The sequence below is a fragment of the Pyrus communis genome, chromosome 17 (assembly GCF_041283825.1).
Source record: "Pyrus communis isolate YQ-2024b chromosome 17, ASM4128382v1, whole genome shotgun sequence".
NCBI classification, from domain to species: Eukaryota; Viridiplantae; Streptophyta; class Magnoliopsida; order Rosales; family Rosaceae; genus Pyrus; species Pyrus communis.
This window is the reverse complement of record NC_142581.1, coordinates 1479270-1499992: the sequence shown is the minus strand read 5'-3', so window position 1 is coordinate 1499992 and position 20723 is coordinate 1479270. Positions and strand designations below refer to the sequence as shown.

Here is a 20723-nt window from a genome sequence, read left to right as displayed (position 1 = left end):
CAAACTTTCTATAATTTTTTTTTAATACTACTTATATATAGATAGATATACCGTATAGTATTGGTGCTGCTACATATATATAGATATACTGTATAGTAGTCAACGGTGCTGCTACATATATATAGATATACTTTATAGTCAACGGTAAGATATCATATTATGCTGATAAACTGATAATTTGTTCTCCGTTTTAATACGAAGTTATGCTTTATTCTAAGAAATTATTATTAGTAATCCAAAATACTCATTTTGCAATCCAAACTTTTTATAATAAAAAATAAAAAATAAAAAATAAAAAAAAACACGCGCGCGCACACATTTGTGAGGAGATTATAACTTGGAGTGCTAAGTTCCCTTATTTTATTGATGTACGTTTATGGATTGACATGGTAATAAATTAATCAGCTGTCTCCGTTTCACAATGTCATGTCATAGCTGCAATCTAACTTTAGAAATATTAATCAAAGTAGTAAAAAATAAATAAACCTTGTCTTTTGCAAAGAAAATTACGTTATTACCATTTTTTAAGAGTAAATTGTAGCGATGGTCTCTCAACTTTATCAAATTAAAGTAATAGTCCCTTAACTTATTAAAATGTGTAGTTATGGTCATTTTCGTCAACTTTGTCAAATTTTTGTCAAAATAAATTATGTTGGAAAGACTGTTGCTACAAATGGGATCCCTCAACTCATCAAAACGTGTAGTTATGGTCATTTTTATCAACTTTGTCAGAATTTTGTCAAAATGAGTTATGTTGGAATGACCATTGCTATAATTGGGTTAAAGTTGATGGACCATTGCTCCAATTGGATTAAAGTTAAGGAACCATTTATTCAGTTGGATTAAAGTTGAGGGACCAATGATAATGAATTTTTAGTTAAGGGACCATAGCTGAATGTTTTGATGAGTTGAGGGATCAATAGTAATAGATTTTTAGTTAAGGGACCATTGATTCAATTGAGTCAAAATTAGGAGACCATCGTTACAATTTACCTTTTTTTTTAATAATAGCAAGTTGACATGTTATGATACTTATTCATTTTTATTAATAGAGTAATGTTACACTTACCATATTTTTCATACCACATTAATCTAAGGCATCAAGTAAGCCTAGTTGGGACCTGAGAATTTAGAAGCCATACTTTGCCTACAAATTAATCTAAGGATCAAGGAGCAATATCAAGCAAGCCTAGTTGGGAGTTAGAAGCTATACTTGGTGTACAAATTAATTTAAGGATCCAAGAAACAATATCAAGCAAACCTAGATGGGATATGAGACTTTAGAAGCCATACTTTGTTGAAAATTTTTAGATCAACGGACCCCGGGGGCTCCACTCTAACGACACCGATATCATCCCAAACTTTACCACGTGCCCAATCTGTAAGGTGTGCGGTTTTACCACAAAAAGTCTCGGTATTAGTTAAAGTAGGATAATCATATTTAAACCCACCCTTGTTAATTCCCCCCACCGATGTGGGACTGCCAACATGCCTCTCTCACGTGTAACCCCACTTAGTGGTTCACATGTAGAGATCCACACATCGGCAATTGAAACTCAGATGTTGGCTATAATGGAGTTCAGATTTGTTTTCAATCTTTTTCAGGAAGTGTCTCTTAAAAACTCAAAGCTAGCTCTATGTTAAGAGTCCAAACTTGTTTCCAAACCCACACTTCCTAGTGACAAGCCTTTGGCTTGCACGGGGCCGTAACCATGAGTTCTGATACCAAATTGAAATTTTTTTAGATCAACAGGGCCACGAGGTCCACTATAACGACACCGATATTGTTCCCAACTTTACCCACCTGCTCAATCCGTCAGGTATGAAGTTTTACCACAAAATGGCTCAGTATTAATTAGAGTATGGTAATTCTATTTAAAGCCATCCTTGTTGACTTTCCCCACTGATGTGGGATTGCCGACATACTTTGCCTACAAATTAATCTAAGGATTAAATGAGCAGTATCAAGTAAGTTTAGCTGGGAGTTAGAAGCAATACTTGGCATACAAATTAACTTTAAGGATCAAAGCAGCATTATAAAATAAGCCTAGTTGGGACTTTTAGAAGCCATACTTTGCCTAAAAATTAATATGAGGATCAAAGGAGTAGTATCAGGTAAGCTTAGCTGAAAGTTCGAAGCCATACTTGGCGTACAAATTAACTTAAGGATCAAAGCAGCAATATCAAGTAAGTCTAGCTGGGACCTGGGAATTTAGAAGCCATACTTTGCCCACAAATTAATCTAAGGATCAAATGAGCAGTATCAAGTAAGCCTAGTTGGGAGTTAGAAGCCACACTTGGCATGCATATTAATTTAAGGACCAAAGCAGCAGTATCAGGTAAGTCCAGCTGGACCTGGGAATTTAGAAGTCGTACTTTGCCTACAAATTAATCTAAGGATCTGTAACAACCTGTTCCTGGATTTACAGAAGAAAATGGATATTTTTGTATTTTCACTAAGTTAGGGGATACCTTCCTTTTTAAAATTGTTTTTGAACCTTAATTGGTGAGCCCAAGGAGCCCACCCCCTGTTTTGTCCCGGTTCCCTTTCCCTTTTCTTTTTTTTTTTCTGAAAAAGTCTCTCTTCTCTCCTCTCTCTTCTCTTTCTCCTCTGTGATTTCTCCATCCCCCCTCTCGGTACTCTTTCCTTCGACAAGAACACACACACACCCATGCCCACACCTATAGCTCTTTTCTAACCCCGTGGTTGTGTTTTGGACGTCAAACCACGAAGAAACCATCTTGGAGACATTTCCCAGTTTTCCGGCGAGCACCGCCCCTTTCGAGGAAATTTCCGGCCAACCCACGGCGAGTTAGCTGGCGTGCAAGGTATCAATCTCTTCGTCTCGCTGAGTACTACAACTTTCCTTTTTGTTTCACCCAATTTCATTGAGTATTAAAGAAGTTATGCTCATTTGAATCTTACCCAGTTTCCGGCGGACACCCGTGGCTTCCAGGCTGTTTTCCGGCCAACTCCGGCCACAATGACGGGAACCAAGGGTATATTTCGATTCCTTACCTTCGGGGCTTCAATTTGGTATATTGAATGACATGTTTTGGTTGAGTTTTGAGCTCCAACGGAGCTTGGGAATTCTCCGGCCGAAATCCGGCCTTCTCCCTCCTTGGAATCCGGCGAACCACCCAAACCCAAGGCCTTTGGGCCTTTCCTGCCAAACCCAATACCCTTTGTAATTGGGCCTTAAAGCCTTGGTTGCAGCCCAAACCCATTTCCCCTTTTTATTTAGGCCTTGGGCTGTGAGGTTCAAAAACCCAAACCCATTTCATTTTTACCCAAACCCAACCCACTTAAAACCCAAAGCCCAAAACTCTAACCCAAAACCCATTGACCCGTGACCCGGACCCGGTCTGACGGTTGACCCGGTCAACGGTCAACGTTGACTTTGACCTGTCAACGGTTAGCGTTGACTTTGACCGTTGACTTTTTGGGTTTTCGTGCGGGACCCCTCCTAGGCTAATTTCGACGTTCTAAACCCGTTTCCGATGTCCGTTTTCCCAAATTCAGTCGTTTGAGTAGAGTTCAACTAAGTGTACCCTTTATGTGCTTAGGGGCGATTATCTGTGGAGTTTCCTTCTTCGCTAGATGGCGTGACTTTTCGACGGCGAAGTACTGTGAGTGGACCCCTTCTAAAAATGCATGTTTTGATAGTATAAATGTATACATGAAAAGCATGATTTAATGATTATGTTTTATGAAACGTTTTACAAGATAACATGCTTATTGAGGTTAGTTTGAATTATACTATTTTTCCTATAACCCATGGTCTTATAGAATATCTGATGGATGACTTTATACTATGAAGTTGATTTTCAATATATGTATGTTCACTGGTTTTGTACTTACCTAGTGGTCCTTTCCGCTACGGGACGTAGGGATAGATCCGGTCCGTCCCGGGTGACAGTTTGGTGTTGGCATAGGGCCTGGAGTATGTTTTCCTCTGACTGTCTGTCAGAGACGGGGAGCCGGCATGGGGCCTGAAGTGTATTTTCCTCTGACTGTCTGCTCAGAGACGGGGAGCCGGCATCGGGCCTGGAGAGTTGTATCGGACATTCACTAGTGTTTATTATTTATGCGAATTATGATTTGAGACATTGCACGACATGTTAGGTTTCGGAAAACCTATGTTTATCATTATATTTGTGTTTTCATAAAACATGGGGGTTAGTACGTTGATAACTGTTTTATTATATATATATCAACTTGGTCCACTCATGTTTGTTTTGCACCCCCTTCAGGACTTAGAATCGAGGCATACAATCCCGACGTTCAGGCACTTCCGCATCGGCATCTTCGAGTCCTCTCGGTGTAGGACCCACTCCTTTGTTTCATTCAATTTTATTATTATTTTCTTTTAGTGCTCTAGATTAGTGGTGTGCTCTGAACACGGTCCTTATTTGCATTTTCATTATTCTTTTATTTTATAAGTCTTATTTATCCCTTGTTTTCAGCATTTGCACTCAATAAATGGCTTTTGTCACCTTCAGGTGTCGGCCAGCACGTGCCTATCCTGGTATTCGGGGAATATCATGGTCGGGGCGTGTCAGGATCAAAGGAGCAGTATCAGGTAAGTTTAGCTGGGAGTTAGAAGGCATACTTTGCGTACAAATTAACTTAAGGATCAAAGCAGCAGCATCAAGTAAGACTACAAAAATGACAAAAATATGCTTAATAATAAATAATGGGCCAAAATGTTTGACAAAAAATGAGGGTATTTTTATCATTTTATCCTTATTTAATAAAGATTTTTTACGGAATGACCAAAATGAATGCAATTGACAAACTCATGTCCATTTCTATTGATTTCAAATCTCTGGGTCAAAGTTAGTTATGCTAATCTGAGGGATTATTTTAGCTAAAAAAACCATTTTTATAATTTGCTCAAGTGGCACTACCCTTCCAAAAACATCAAAACAAGGGATTCATTTCCTCCGAGGATCCTATGTTTTTTTTTTTTGTGATGCTGGAGAGACTAAATTTTTAGATTATGTTTTTTAGACTATATGATGTGACGGTTGATAATTGAACTCCTTTTTAAATCATTAAAACAAGAGTCAAAATGCAACCACCGCATCTTTTGATCCAACAAAAAAATTATCCAAAACTTTAGTCCCTCTAGCATTTTCTGTATTTTTTTGTCAAACGCTTGCAGATTTTTACATTTACTTTTACCACACGCCAAAACGCAAAAGTATTGATCTGGTCCAAAAACTTGTGTCTTGGTCCTCACCTGAAACACAGCGTGCGGAATTCTTTTGCGATGAACGTCGTTAGTGGAGAAGAATCAGGTACGAAACCCATTTGTTCTATTCAATTTTCTTTCATATCAGTCGTTTGCATTCTTCAAATTTTACTTCGTTTGCTTTGTTTATCATCTTTTGCTCTGCACTTGTTGGTTTCTGTCAATTTGGGGGTTTAGGGTTTCTGTCAAATTTGGGGTTCTGGTTTCTCTGTTTCTGTCCGCTTGGGGCTCTTAGGTTTCCGGAAAAGTTCAAAATTTTCCTCTGCTGTCTGGTTGTGTTAGAACAAGTTCAAAATTTTGAAATTCTTGTGGAATGGAACCGTAGAAAATTGGATACCAAATTAATGCATTACTAATTGCATTCACAAGTGGCTAATTAACTGACTTTTCTTAAACAAGAAATCATTTGAAAGGGCAACAATTTAGCAATTACAAAGTTGAGCAGTCTGCTAATTGGTTGTGTTATAATTGTACCAGTGTGACGGAGCGAACTGGCGTTCTAGGATTCAAACACCCCAACCCCACTTAGTGAGATAAAACTTGGTTGTTATTGTTGTTTATACATACATGAACATTTTACTTGCTGACAAAATTTCTACGTTCGGCGCATAATTAAGTGGAATAGGTTCCTATCAAATTTTCAGTTATATTATACCTTTTATTTGTTAGCAGAACACCAGAAAATAATTACTGGTATGTTCTTCCACAAAAATGCTTCTCCAATAGGAAGCCGGAATTGTTTTATCTGTACTTTTCTTAATTAATTCTAGCTATGAAGAAGGCAAGAAAAACTAAGGAGGCTGCAATCTAAGAAAAGTAATGCTAATGAGAAAAATATTCCGGTACATCCCCCTGCATATGCGCGGAAGCGAAAGGCTGCCTCCTCTAATGAATCAGAGGTGGTTGACGATTCCGTAGAGGATAAACCATCTGTTGATGTTGTCATAGACGACATCCAAGCTACGGACGATACAGATGCTGGGGCCACCGTCTTAGTTACAGACGATACAAATGTTGGGGCCAACATCTCAGCTACAGACAATATAGATGTTGGGGTCGATGCCAGAAGTGACAGAGCCTTTTCCAGGAGGGCCGACAGATACATCATTGCTAAAGAGTTTTAAGAGTGACGTTGCTGCGGCAGTTTGGAACAGTGAGGTATGTTTAGTCTGCGTACATGACAGCGTTTTTAGCCACTTACCTGTTCCATGTTTTCAATCTAAATATCGTATTTGAATTTTGTCGAAAGGAACGTGGTCCGCTAAGAATGAGAATGGCAGGACAAGCAAAATAATAACCCTTTTAGGAAGTACATTACAGAGTCATGTTTGTTACCGCTGCTGGAGTGTACGTAAGTATGTTGTATCAGAACCCTCATTCGTTATACCTGACTGCCACGGTGATTCGATTCAAGACTTCCATTCCTTTTCCAACTTCAATCTCACATTCATAAATATGTGATCCAAGACCATATTACCAATGGGTTTTATGGTGAAATTTCAACTTTCTTCAAGTTTTCTAATTAAATTATTTATATCTTCTGGAGAACAAATTAAAAAAAAATTTGAATAATGGGGTTTTTATTATAGGAACCAAACACTTAGTAGCGTTTATAATGCATACAAGCTTTCTTTGAAGTGAAAACATTACATTACTACAATTACACAATTAGTATATCGCATACCCCATCAAGAATTTATATCCAGTGTCTGATTTTCCTATCGAATGCTCGTTCACAATTAGTAGACCTGAAAATCGTAACGAGCAGAGGAAATTGCATCCAAATAAATAAAGTGACGGGTATAGTAGCAAGGAAAATGAATGGATAAGCAAACCATAACTTATCTTGAAACATGATGAATAGGGCCGAAGAAAAGGCAACCATCATGGTGGCGATGGAGATCAAGAGTGAGAAAAGGCCTAGTATCATCTTTGTGGGTAGGGATTCGAGGAAATCATCTTCAACATAACGCGATGTAAGGATGCCCAAAAATATCAATGCTGAAGTTGCGGAAGAACATAGTGAAATAGCAACCAAACCTATAAAAACCATAAATACCTTTCCGTTTAAGAATATGGGAAATCCTGTTACTTGGTTGTTTCCACTAGGAACTATGAATGCTGCAGCAAACATGATTGTAATAATTAGGGCATTGACAACTGTATAAGAAGTTGATGTATCTTTCATCCACTTTTCTCCATCCTTGAGCAATTCCTTGTGTTTCTCGGTAAACAATTCAGGGGGTGTCAAACCGTCTTTGTTTAAAGATGAGGCTCCCGAGAGTGGAACCACGATACTCTCTACCTCCTGCATTCATTGAACAAAAATTTATACATCGTAGTGATATGAGGTGATCGTGTTCTTTTAGTAATTAGGAAGGAAAAAAAATGCTTCATTTAATACATGGATATAATGAGGTAGAATTAATATTATTCTTAGACGGCAACTGCATGGAACAAAGCGAGAAAGAAGTTAAATTTCAAGGTATTAAGTGACGCAATTTGAACTTCGTGGGGTTAAGTATGCGGATTGAATTTCATGGGTCATAAATGTAATTAAGCGTACAAGAATAATAAAAAATAATATGCTAACCTTGTACCATTGCCTTTCTCTCTGCATTTGCAAGGCTGCACCTGCAATACCATCAAGCTTTTCCTTTGCCAATGGAGATAACATCCCCGCATAATGTAGTATGCTGTTGTCGGAATTATCTCTCAAAGTAGTATTGAGATTTCTTTTACCAACCCCGTATATAAGGCTATAAACATTTTCTTCACAGCATTCAACAACATAATGAAATATGTTCTTTCCGTCCTCTAAGCATCTGAACAATAATTGTGGTATGGCTTCACATAGAGATCTAACAAGCTCAACAGTCCCATTTTGGACAGCACTGTATACTGCTTCGTACACAAGGCCATCCCTCATTTCTTAATGATTTAAATGTTTTATCGCGTCACACATGAAGTTCAAAATTGAACTTAATCCAACATGGGTCAATTTCAGTTCACGAATGCTCTTGACTTCTAGGTTGATATTCAAAATGATGTTACAACTCACAACCACATTTTTACCAATAAATAAATAAATCGATAGTTTCAACAATTGAAAAATAGGAGTTGATAAATCAACCGACATGATTCAACAAAAGTATGTGAGAAGTTAATTGTGTGTATCATTTTTCATAAAAATAAATAATTAATGTCCACATACCAAAAACCTCTGAAAGCCTCGATGGAAGTCCTTGTAATAAACCAAAGAGTGCGACACAAATTTAAAATCAAACTTAGCTTCCAAAATTTCATTATATGCTGATTAGATGATATATGGCACAAGACTAGCTTCTTTGCATGCACACTAAAGACCTTTTTTTAATCATAGGCTCTTCGCTCCCCAAAAGGCATATTGTATTTGTTGCTGTTCATTATAATTTTTAAGAGATATTTGTATTGCACAAACGAAAAACGTTTTTTTTTTATCATGCATCTCAAAAATTTGTCATAATTTTTTGTTCATTTTGTGTGAAGTAATGATTTATATGTTATTCATGTAGTCAAAACAAGTCAGTTTGCATTGCTAGTAAGTTAAAAAAAGGGTCCAACATAATTAAGTGCTTGTAGAGGAGGGTTAGTGCAATAGTGAAAATCAAGCTCCATTCCCACATAGAAACCAAACTATTGACACAAAAAAAAAAAAAAAAAAAAAAATCTTCCCTTTTAATGAAAAGTCATTTTAAAAGTTATAGTTAATTGCACCAAAGAAAGGTATAAATGTGATTTTTCGTTAAAAATGAACAGTACTGAAAGTGTTTTGTAACTTTTGTTAAACTTCCCAAAAAAAAAAAAAAGGGCCTGCTGCTCAGGGTCGGTGGTGCATGTCTCATCCAATGAGAATAAAAAAAGAGAAATTGCTAGCCTCTGTGCATGGGTGAAAGGCTTTTTCATCATAACGCGAATTAGATATTTTAAACGTATTATGTGCGTGGAATGTTTCACTTGTTTTTTGTTTCATTATTTTCTTCCTTTATGAGACAAATTATAAACACAAAATGTATGTGATAGCTATTGAGTACGTACTACGGTTTAGTAATATTCATGTTTACTCGTAAGTAAGAGATCTTAGGTTCGATTTTGAACCACATTATTATGGCTGACCCAATATGAGACTTAACTCACTTCCTACCACTTTGTATGGATAATATTTTTTGCTCAAAAAAAAGCATGTGATCACATCATCTCATTAATTACTAAAATTCAGAAGTTACATTCATTTGTATATGGACTATGTAATTATATTTCTTTAATCAATCGATGCATATTTGTTTTAACAATAAGAATTCATCAAATATTCTGTTTACAAAACCTCATTAGTCCAAAATTTTAAGCTGTTATTAGATTTAGTTTAGTTTCCTTAATTTTCAATTTTAATTAAATTTATTTATTTATGCATCTTTACTCAAAATTTTAATTTGAATATTTACATATGAAAATCCAATATGATACCTAAACATCACCTAACTAATTACTAAAAGCAAGGAGATGGATAATTGAAAAAATAAATAAATAAATAAATAAAGAAAAAAAAAGAAAAAGAAAGAGCAAAACATATGAAAAGGACTTCAACATATCAAACCACAGTTAGAGTTTTGAGATGTAACATACCTGTGCTATTCCTTTTATTGCCTTGTTCATTTTCTTGATTTTGAACATCTATCCAAAAATCATTGATGGAACGAGCATACTCTATGTGTATACCTATCAAGAAATACGGCTTCCTCATTCAAAATACTCCTTGCAGATAGTGTCTATGACATAAGACCAATTATGGTGGTACCCAATTGTATAAGAAAATATTAAGGAGACCATCTTATTTGATGGAACGATCATGCTCTATGTATATACCTACCAAGAAATACGACGTCCTCATTCAAAATACTCCTTGTAGACAGTGTCTTTGACATAAGACCAATTATGGTAGTACCCATTTGTAATATGACTTAAGAAAAATATGAAGGAGACCATCTTGTTTGAACTACCTTCTGGAATTCGTGGAAGGTGACATTTGTACATGCCACACATAATGTTAACAAATTTTACATTAGCAAGAGAAAAGGGAAGATATTACTAACATTTATAGATCATTCATCGCCAGAATTTGAGCAACATCCCACTAGGGAATGCAAAGGGCACAGTAGAAATTGCAGATAAAGGGGAGTATATTCCGTGGCCTTGAGTACATGTCATGCATGGGTTATCCATAAGTAACTCCCATGCAATATTTGTATGTATGTATTTAGACTGATTATATATATACATAGGGTTTCTCACTTTACTACCCTGAAGTATCTTGGTTTTTAAAATTTTTTATATTAATTTTTTTTCATCCTAGTGTTATACCTAAAGTGAGATTTGTGGGACACTTTCATACTTCTGTTAGGTTTTCCATTAGAACCTCCGTTAACGCGTGACGTGACGCCCACGTGGGGTCATAGTGACATCCGGTGCCCATTCATTGTCCACTTGGACGCCAAGTCAGGCGTTAACCTAGGTTATGACGAAAAGCCTAATAAAAGTACGAAAGTGTACCACAATCCTCACTTTAGGTATGACACTGAGATGAAAATAACTTAATGTATGAAAGTTTGAAAACCATGATACTTTAGGGTGGTAAAACAAGAATTACCCATATATATATAGGAAAATGCTATTCACACACCTATTTTTTCCATCTCACGCACCTTTGTGAATTTTTTGTCACTAATTTTTTTTAGTTCATTCGATCTAATTGTCGAAAATTGAGGGTGGTGTAGACATAAAAATGGGTGTGTTGATAGCACTACTCTACACACACACACATTGCAGAAAATTTGATTCGGTTAAGAATGTTTAGGTTACCAAATTGTTTGGCAAAAATACAAAAGACAAGAAGTTGAGAGCCGCCAGGGCCTTTATCAGCCATTCGATCTTCGCTTGGAGCTGGGACACAGAATCAGAACCTTTCTTAATTGTCTGAAGATTGGACTTCATTTGAAAAATACTAGTCTTAGACACAGTAAAGAACTGTTCTTTCAAACAAGTCCAAATATCCTGAGAGCTCTTACTACCAATAGCACAAGACAAAGCAATAGGAGATAAAGTAGCAGTGATCAATTGCATTATAGCCCTATCATGCATTTTCCAGACCACAAATTCATCAGTTTCAACAAAAGTATTAGAGCCTGAGTTTATACTAAAGTCACCATATGGAACTGAATGTTGAGTAGGACAAGGGTGTGAGCCATCAACAAACCCCATAATTCCATTGCTTTCCAACAAAATTTGTAGCTGAAAGTGCCAATTGAGGTAATTGGAGTCATCCAATTTGACATTCACCGAGGTCGAAATGGTGGTAGTGATCAGAGATTGCACAAGTTGAAGTTGTATTGCAGTCACCATGGAAATTACTGCTCAAAAACTTAGTGAGGAATTATAGCAAACAGTTGATATGCAAGAATCAAGTACGCCGGGAAGATGATCGAAGGAATAACACGACCACCCAAGAAACCCTAGAATCTGAATTTCAAAAAAATAAGAGAAATAGAGATATACCGAAGACAAATTTAAGAGTGCGAAGACACATTCGAACCGAGCGGAAATAGAGGAGAAGGATCGAAGATTATGCACAAGCAACAATGCGATTGATACCAAGTTAACCAAGATCAATCTTATGCAGTAAGGAAGAAGAACACATCAGATTTAGAGAGAGTTAGAACTTAGAGAGAGAAAGAATTTTCTTGATATATTTTCATAGTCACCAAGTAATACAAGGTTGAGATATTTATACTCTTACAACCACAAGGCTAACTGCCTTAACTAACAAATCTCCTAATCTAATTACAAGTGACAACATCTTATACATCAATTTCTATACTCTATCAGTGTTTATATATGAAAACAAAGAAAGGAATAGTGAAGCAAGCATAAGAAATTAACAACTCATAACTTCTGTCTCTTTGGGTTGAACTGTGCTTCCAAAGTATCCCAAGCAGCTTTGGCGGTGGTTTTGTCACGGATAGAAGGAAAAGTACGCGGCCCGCAAGAAAGTTGGATTGCATGCAAAGCTTCGACATTATTCTTCCTCCAAGCCTTAAACTCAAAGTCCCAAGCGCCTTCCTGTTCAGGGGGTTCACTTTCAACAATGTCCCAAAGATCTTTAGAGAGCAGATAGGTTTTGACGCGGACACTCCAATCCTTATAATCGTGTTCTCTGTCAAGGATTTGGGGAACAATCAGCTGCCATGCTTCTAAATCTGTCAATTTTTCCAAACCAGATTTTATTATCGGTCTCATGATCATGTGTTTATATATGAAAACAAAGAAAGGAATAGTGAAGCAAGCATAAGAAATTAACAACTCACAACTTCTGTCTTTCTGGGTTGAACTGTGCTTCCAAAGTATCCCAAGCAGCTTTGGTGGTGGTTTTGTCACGGATAGAAGGAAAAGTACGCGGCTCGCAAGAAAGTTGGATTGCATGCAAAGCTTCGGCATTATTCTTCCTCCAAGCCTTAAACTCAAAGTCCCAAGCGCCTTCCTGTTCAGAGGGTTCACTTTCAACAATGTCCCAAAGATCTTTAGAGAACAGATAGGTTTTGATGCGGACACTCCAATCCTTATAATCGTGTTCTCCGTCAAGCATTTGAGGAACAATTGTAGTACTAAACGCAGCTGCCATGCTTCTAAATCTGTCAATTTTTCCAAACAAGATTTTATTATCGGTATCATGATCATGTGTATATATATATGAAAACAAAGAAAGGAATAGTGAAGTAAGCATAAGAAATTAACAACTCACAACTTCTGTTTTTCTGGGTTGAACTGTGCTTCCAAAGTATCCCAAGCAGCTTTGGCGGTGGTTTTGTCACGAATAGAAGGAAAAGTACGCGGCCCGCAAGAAAGTTGGATTGCATGCAAAGCTTGGGAATTATTCTTCCTCCAAGCCTTAAACTCAAAGTCCCAAGTGCCTTCCTGTTCAGGGGGTTCACTTTCAACAACGTCCCAAAGATCTTTAGAGAGCAGATAGGTTTTGACGCGGACACTCCAATCCTTATAATCGTGTTCTCCGTCAAGGATTTGAGGAACAATTGTAGTACTAGACGCAGCTGCCATGCTTCTAAATCTGTCAATTTTTTCAAACAAGATTTTATTATCGGTATCATGATCATGTGTACATATATGAAAACAAAGAAAGGAATAGTGAAGCAAGCATAATAAATTAACTCACAACTTCTGTCTTTCTGGGTTGAACTATGCTTCCAAAGTATCCCAAGCAGCTTTGGCGGTGGTTTTGTCACAGATAGAAGGAAAAGTACGCGGCCCGCAAGAAAGTTGGATTGCATGCAAAGCTTCGGCATTATTCTTCCTCCAAGCCTTAAACTCAAAGTCCCAAGCGCCTTCCTGTTCAGGGGATTCACTTGCAACAACGTCCCAAAGATCTTTAGAGAGCAGATAGGTTCTGACGCAGACACTCCAATCCTTATAATTGTGTTCTCTGTCAAGGATTTGAGGAACAATTGTAGTACTAGACGCAGCTGCCATGCTTCTAAATCTGTCAATTTTTCCAAACAAGATGTTATTATCGGTATCATGATCATGTGTATATGTATGAAAACAAAGAAAGGAATAGTGAAGCAAGCATAAGAAATTAACAACTCACAACTTCTGTCTTACTGGGTTGAATTGTGCTTCCAAAGTATCCCAAGCAGCTTTGGCGGTGGTTTTGTCACGGATAGAAGGAAAAGTACGCGGCCCACAAGAAAGTTGGATTGCATGCAAAGCTTTGGCATTATTCTTCCTCCAAGCCTTAAACTCAAAGTCCCAAGCGCCTTCCTGTTCAGGGGGTTCACTTTCAACAACGTCCCAAAGATCTTTAGAGAGCAAATAGGTTTTGACGCGGACACTCCAATCCTTATAATCGTGTTCTGCATCAAGGATTTGAGGAACAATTGTAGTACTAGACGCAGCTGCCATGCTTCTAAATCTGTCAATTTTTCCAAACCAGATTTTAATATCGGTATCATGATCATGTGTTTATATATGAAAACAAAGAAAGGAATAGTGAAGCAAGCATAAGAAATTAACGACTCACAACTTCTGTCTTTCTGGGTTGAACTGTGCTTCCAAAGTATCCCAAGCAGCTTTGGCGGTGGTTTTGTCGTGGATAGAAGGAAAAGTACGCGGCCCGCAAGAAAGTTGGATTGCATGCAAAGCTTCGGCATTATTCTTCCTCCAAGCCTTAAACTCAAAGTCCCAAACGCCTTCATGTTCAGAGGGTTCACTTTCAACGTCTCAAAGATCTTTAGAAAGCAGATAGGTTTTGACACGGACACTCCAATCCTTATAATCGTGTTCTCCGTCGACAATTTGAGGAACAATTGTAGTACTAGACGCAGCTTCCATGCTTCTAAATCTGTCAAATTTTCCAAACCAGATTTTATTATCGATATCATGATCATGTGTTTATTTATGAAAACAAAGAAAGGAATAGTGAAGCAAGCATAAGAAATTAACAACTCACAACTTCTGTCTTTCTGGGTTGAACTGTGCTTCCAAGGTATCCCAAGCAGCTTTGGCGGTGGTTTTGTCACGGATAGTAGGAAAAGTACGCGGCCCGCAAGAAAGTCGGATTGCATGCAAAGCTTCAGCATTATTCTTCCTCCAAGCCTGCCTTAAACTCAAAGTTCTAAACGCGTTCCTGTTCAAGGGTTCACTTTCAACAACGTCCCAAAGATCTTTAGAGAGCATATAGGTTTTGACGCGGACACTCCAATCCTTATAATCGTGTTATCCGTCGAGGATTTGAGGAACAATTGTAGCACTAGACGCAGCTGCCATGCTTCTATATCTGTCAATTTTTCCAAACCAGATTTTATTAGTTAGATCACGATCATGTATGTGTGAGAGAAAGTAAAGAAAGAAATAGTGAACCAAGTATAAGGAATTAACTACTGACAATTGAAATGAGGAAGCCTTCAGAAAATGACTCAGCTTGAATTGGTGATCTATAGCATTGTTGCTGCTACACACACACACACACTAATAGTCAACGATAAGATATCATATTATGCTGATAAATTGATAAGTTGCTCCTTTTTAATTAAGGTTTTAAAAGACGCTAGGTGCTAGTCGGGCGGTAAGATGGAGCTTACACCTAGACGGCTAGGTGAGGCCTAGCGCCTAGGCAAACTGTGCGAAATTAAGTAAATCTATTATACTTCGTGTAAGTAAGTGTCTGTTTATGCTTAAAAAAAAAAATATATATATATATATATATAAAATTTTATCATAAACTACAAAATAAAATGACATATACATTATGAAGTATGGGAACATAGTGAAAACATGGAGACCAAGCATACAATGTGTGTTCATTCAAGTATTCAACAAGTCTGTTACAATTTATTGAAAAATAAAATAAAATACAAAATGAAAGTTATCTATTTTTATGCAGGTCTAGGCAGTTTAAGTACGATTTCTTAATTTCAAACGTCTAGACATTAATCGGGGCAGTGACTAGCCGCTTAACACCGACGAAGTTGTCCTTTATTTTAGGGCATTGTTATTGGCACTCAAAAAAATCTCATTTTGCATTCCAAACTTTCTATTTTTTGTTTTGTTTGAACAAACGATATTATCTCACTAAGGGGGAGGGGGTGGACTTAGCCTCACAATGTGCTAACAATAATGTTGTTCAAACTTGCTTTTAGTGAGAATCGAACTTAAGACCTCTCACTTACAAGTGAAGAGGAATACCGCTAAACCATAGTACTAAGTGGCTTTCAAAGGAAAAAAAAATTCTATAATTAGAAGAAGAAGAAGAAGAAGAAGAAAAAATACATTTGTGAGATAATAATTTAGAGTGCTAATAACAATTCTCTTATTTTATTGATGTATGCTTATGGATCGACATGGTAACAAATCTAAATTTAGAAAGGGTAGTTGACAATAGTAATCAAAGTAGTAAAAAACAAAAACAAAAACAAAAACAAAAACCTTGTCTTTTGGAAAGAAAAATATGTTATTACCATTTTAAATAATAGCAAGTTATTATGATACTTATTCATTTTTATTAATTGACTAATGTTACACTTATCATATTTTTTATATCACATTAATCTAAAGATCAAAGAGTAGTATCAAGTAAGCCTAGCTGGGAGTTAGAAGTCATACTTGGCGTACAAATTAATTTAAGGATCAAAGTAGCAGTATCAAGTAAGCCTAGCTGGGACCTGGGAATTTAGAAGCCAGACTTTACCTACAAATTAATTTAAGGATCCAATGAGCAGAATCAAGTAAGCCTAGCTGGGAGTTAGAAGCCATACTTGGCGTACAAATTAATTTAAAGATCAAAGCAGCAGTATCAAGTAAGCTTAGCTGGGACCTGGGAATTTAGAAGCCAGACTTTGCCTACAAATTAATCTAAAGATCAAATGAGCAGTATCAAGTAAGTCTAGCTGGGAGTTAGAAGTCATACTTTGCCTACAAATTAATTTAAGGATCAAAGCAGTAATATCAAGTAAGCCTAGTTGGGACCTGGGAATTTAGAAGTCATACTTTGCCTACAAATTAATCTAAGGATCAAAGGAACAATATCAAGTAAGCCTAGCTGGGAGTCAGAAGCCATACTTGGCATACAAAGTAATTTAAGGATCAAAGTAGTAGTATCAAGTAAGCCTAGTGGGAACCTGGGAATTTAGAAGCCATACTTTGCCTACAAATTAATCTAAGGATCGAAGAAGCAAATCAAGTAAGCCTAGTTGGGAGTTAGAAGCCATAGTTGGTGTACAAATTAATTTAAGGATCAAAGCATAGTATCAACTAAGCTTAGTTGGGACTTGGGAATTTAGAAGCCATACTTTGCCTACAAATTAATCTAAGGATCAAATGATCAGTATCAACTAAGCCTAGCTAGGAGTTAGAAGCCATACTTTGCGTACAAATTAATTTAAGGATCAAGGCAACATTATCAAGCAAGTCTACCAAAATGACAAAAATACACTCAATAATAAACAATGGGCCAAAATGATTTGACAAAAAATGAGGGTATTTTTGTCATTTTATCCTTATTTAATAGGGATTTTTCACAGAATGACCAAAATGATTGACGGTGGACAAACTCAGGACCACTTCTATTGATTTCAAATCTCATGGATCAAAGTTAGTTATGCTAATATGAGGGATAATTTTGGCTAAAAAAAACCTTTTTATAATTTTCTCAAATGGCACTACCCTTCCAAAAACATTGAAACAAGGGATTCATTTCCTACGAGGATCTTTCTTATTTATTTATTTTTTTGTTTTTTTTATGCTGGATAGACTAAATTTTTAGATTATGTTTTCTTAACCATATGATGTGGCCGTTAATAATTGGACTCCTTTTTAAATCATTAAAACAAGAGTGAAACCATCAACCACCACATCTTTTGATCATCAAAAAAATTGTCTAAAAATTTAGTCTCCCTAGCATTTCTGTATTTTTTTGTCAAACACTTGCATATTTTTACATTTACTTTTACCCCACGCCAAAACTCAAAGTTTTGATCTAGTCCAAAAACTTGGATGAGGATTCTCGCCGGACCCTCTTCGTAGGGACACTAGGGGTTCTCACATCAAGATTGTTTATCGTATATCGTGCGATCAGTTTTCATAAAGTACTATTTTTGTTTAATTTTAAATAAAATAATCAAAATAATTTTTAACCGCACAATGTACGATAAATTATTAAGATGTGCAGATTCCTATGATCCCCACAATTTGGATACATAGTTACTGGAGAAGAATTAGGTACGAAATCCATTTGGTCTATTGAATTTTCTTTCATACCAGTCATTTGGATTCTTCAAATTTTACTTTGTTTACTTTGTTTATCATCTTCAGGTCTGCACTTGTTGGTTTCTGTCAATTTGGGGTTTCTATCGAATTTGAGGTTCTGGGTTTCTCTGCTTCTGTCCGTTTAGGGCTTTTAGGTTTCTGAAAAAGTTCAAAACTTTCATCTGCTGTCTGGTTGTGTTAGAACAAGTTCAAAATTTTGAAATTCTTGCGGAATGGAACCGTGGAAAATTGGTTACCAAATTAATGTATTACTAATTAGGGTAAATGACAAAAAACTACCTCAATTATTGGTGTCACAACACTTTCATACCTCCTCTTTTAAAATTGACAATGTCATACCTCATCTTACGAATTTGTGCCAATGTCAGACCTCGGTCAATTTTTCTGTTAATTTCTTTTTTAAATGCTGACGTGGTCAGAAACAGGACTCACTCACTAATTCAACTGGATTAAAAAATAATTAAATATTAAAAAATTAAAATAAAATTATTTTTTTATATAAAATTGTGGGATCCACCCTTTCTCTATCCTCTCTCTCCCTCACCTCTCTCTTCTCTCTCTCTCTAGACACCTGCATCCTCAAAACTCTTCCCACTCGTCCCCCTTCCCTAACCTTCTTCCCCCTCATCCTTTCTTCCCTTCGCTCCCCGTCTTCCCCAAACTCAAAACCAGAACCACCCAACCTAGATCCCACCCCGCTCTCGTCTTCCCCAAACAGTTTAGACCACACCCAGATTCGACAATCCATTGACCCGGTGTACACTGTCCCGTCATTCAACACCGCCAGCGCGTTCACGGCGTCCTCGTGCATCTTAACCGACTCAACGCAGCATCCACCCTTTCTCTCTCCTTTCTCTTTTCTCTTTCTCTGGACATCTGCATCCCCAAAATCCTTCCCACCCGTCCCCCATCCCCAACCTTCCTCCCCCTCACCCTTTCTTCCCCCCGTTCCCCGTCTTCCCCAAAATCAAAACCAGAACCACCCAACCCAGATCCCACCCCACTCATGTCTCATCTGTCTTCCCAGAACGGTTTGGACCACACCCAGATCCGACAATCCGCCGACCGGTGTTCAGCGTCCCGTCATTCTACACCGCCACGCGTTCACGGCGTCCTCGTGCACCTTGACTGACTCGACGCAACAGAGATTCGAGTCCCGCCAAATCTTCAGGCTCTTGTCCCAGGAGACTAAGTAAATTAGGGCGTTGTTGACGGCAATGCCGATGACAACGTCGGTGTGTTGGATCTAAAGGCATTTCTCGTGGCCCGATGCGGCGTAGAAGAGGTTGTGGTTGATGGTGAGGTAGGTGATTAAGAGGGAGGGGCAGCGGGGCTAGAGAGTGTGAAGCAGAGGTGGGAGACAGAGAGGTTGAGGGGGTCTGGAGGGGAGAGTTTCTGGATGGAGAGGATATATGGCAGTGTCTGGAAGGAAAGTTTGCGCAAAGAAGATGGGAGCGGGGGGAAAAAAGGGTGAAGGGGAGGAAGGTTGAGGGGGGGACGGGTGGGAAGGGTGGGAAGGGTTTTGGGGATGCAGGTGTCCAAAGAGAAGAAAGATAGGCGAGAGAGAGAAGAGAGAGAGGGTGGATCCCACAATTTTATATAAAAAATTAATTTTATTTTTAATTTTTTAATATTTAATTATTAAAAATATATTTAATTATTTTTTAATCCAGTTGGATTAGTGAGTGGGTCCTGTTTCTGGTCACGTCAGCATTTAACAAAGAAATTAGCAGAAAAACTGACGGAGGTCTGACATTGGCACAAATTAGTAAGATGAGGTATGACATTGTCAATTTTAAAAGATGGGGTATGAAAGTGTCGTTCGACCCATAGTTGATGTAGTTTTTCGTAATTTACCCTACTAATTACATTCATATGTGGCTAATTAACTGGCTTTTCTTGAATAAGAAATCATTTGAAAGGGCAATAATTTAGCAATTACAAGGCTGAGTAGTCTGCTAATTGATTGTGTTATACTTGTACAAGTACAGAGCGTAATGACGTTGTAGGATTCATATAGTTGACTCAACTTAGTGGGATAAGATTTGGTTGTTATTGTTGTTTATACATCCACTAGCCCTTTGGCACACGCATATGCTTGTGATAATTGACTTTTTATTTGTTACGTTTATGTATTAGTATATTTTTGGTCAAATATATTAGTATTAATTAAATTGTTTTGGTCAAGTAACTACTCACGTAATGGATGCTTTGTTTGTAATTTTCAAAATGATTTAGTTTACCATTTTACCCTCATTAATTAAATTGTTGTTTTGAAATTCTTAATTAGGGAGGGTCATTTCTTGCCATTTTGAATGTTTCACCTTTTTTACCTTCTCACTTTATATATATATATATATATATATATATATATATAGAATAATTAAATTGTTTTGTTTTGAAATTCTTAATTAGGGTAGGGCATTTCTTGCCATTTTGAATGTTTCACCTTTTTTACCTTCTCACTTTATATATATACTAGCCTTCATGCACACGCTCACGCGCGTGTAGAAAATATTTTTTGAATCACGGCGTGCTACTCGCGACTTATATGTTTTAAATGTATTTATATGCGTAAATTGACAAAAGGAAAGTCAA

The 20723-nt window shown here is 37.1% G+C and overlaps 2 protein-coding genes and 1 pseudogene across 3 annotated transcripts; 1 reads left to right on the top strand and 2 right to left on the bottom strand.

Annotated features, from left to right (window-relative positions):
- Positions 1 to 4999: 4999 nt before the first annotated feature.
- Positions 5000 to 6764, top strand: LOC148689209 (uncharacterized; annotated as a pseudogene). Its single transcript, XR_015958102.1, has 2 exons — positions 5000 to 5304; positions 5736 to 6764. The product of XR_015958102.1 is annotated as an uncharacterized LOC148689209 (transcript).
- On the bottom strand, positions 5165 to 8285 carry LOC137707641 (uncharacterized). The gene is made up of 2 exons (XM_068446555.2): positions 7852 to 8285; positions 5165 to 7566 (listed from the first exon to the last, which is right to left on the bottom strand). The coding sequence occupies exons 1-2, from the start codon at positions 8185 to 8187 to the stop codon at positions 6955 to 6957; spliced, it is 948 nt and encodes a 315-aa protein (XP_068302656.2). The 5' UTR covers positions 8188 to 8285; the 3' UTR covers positions 5165 to 6954.
- A 3725-nt stretch (positions 8286 to 12010) lies between these two features.
- LOC148689208 (uncharacterized) lies at positions 12011 to 15309 on the bottom strand. Its single transcript, XM_088688404.1, has 7 exons — positions 14812 to 15309; positions 14383 to 14703; positions 13951 to 14274; positions 13519 to 13842; positions 13090 to 13413; positions 12656 to 12979; positions 12011 to 12547 (listed from the first exon to the last, which is right to left on the bottom strand). Exons 4-7 carry the CDS (start codon positions 13646 to 13648, stop codon positions 12234 to 12236), a joined length of 1092 nt encoding a protein of 363 aa, XP_088544530.1. The 5' UTR covers positions 13649 to 13842; positions 13951 to 14274; positions 14383 to 14703; positions 14812 to 15309; the 3' UTR covers positions 12011 to 12233.
- Between the last annotated feature and the right edge of the window lie 5414 nt (positions 15310 to 20723).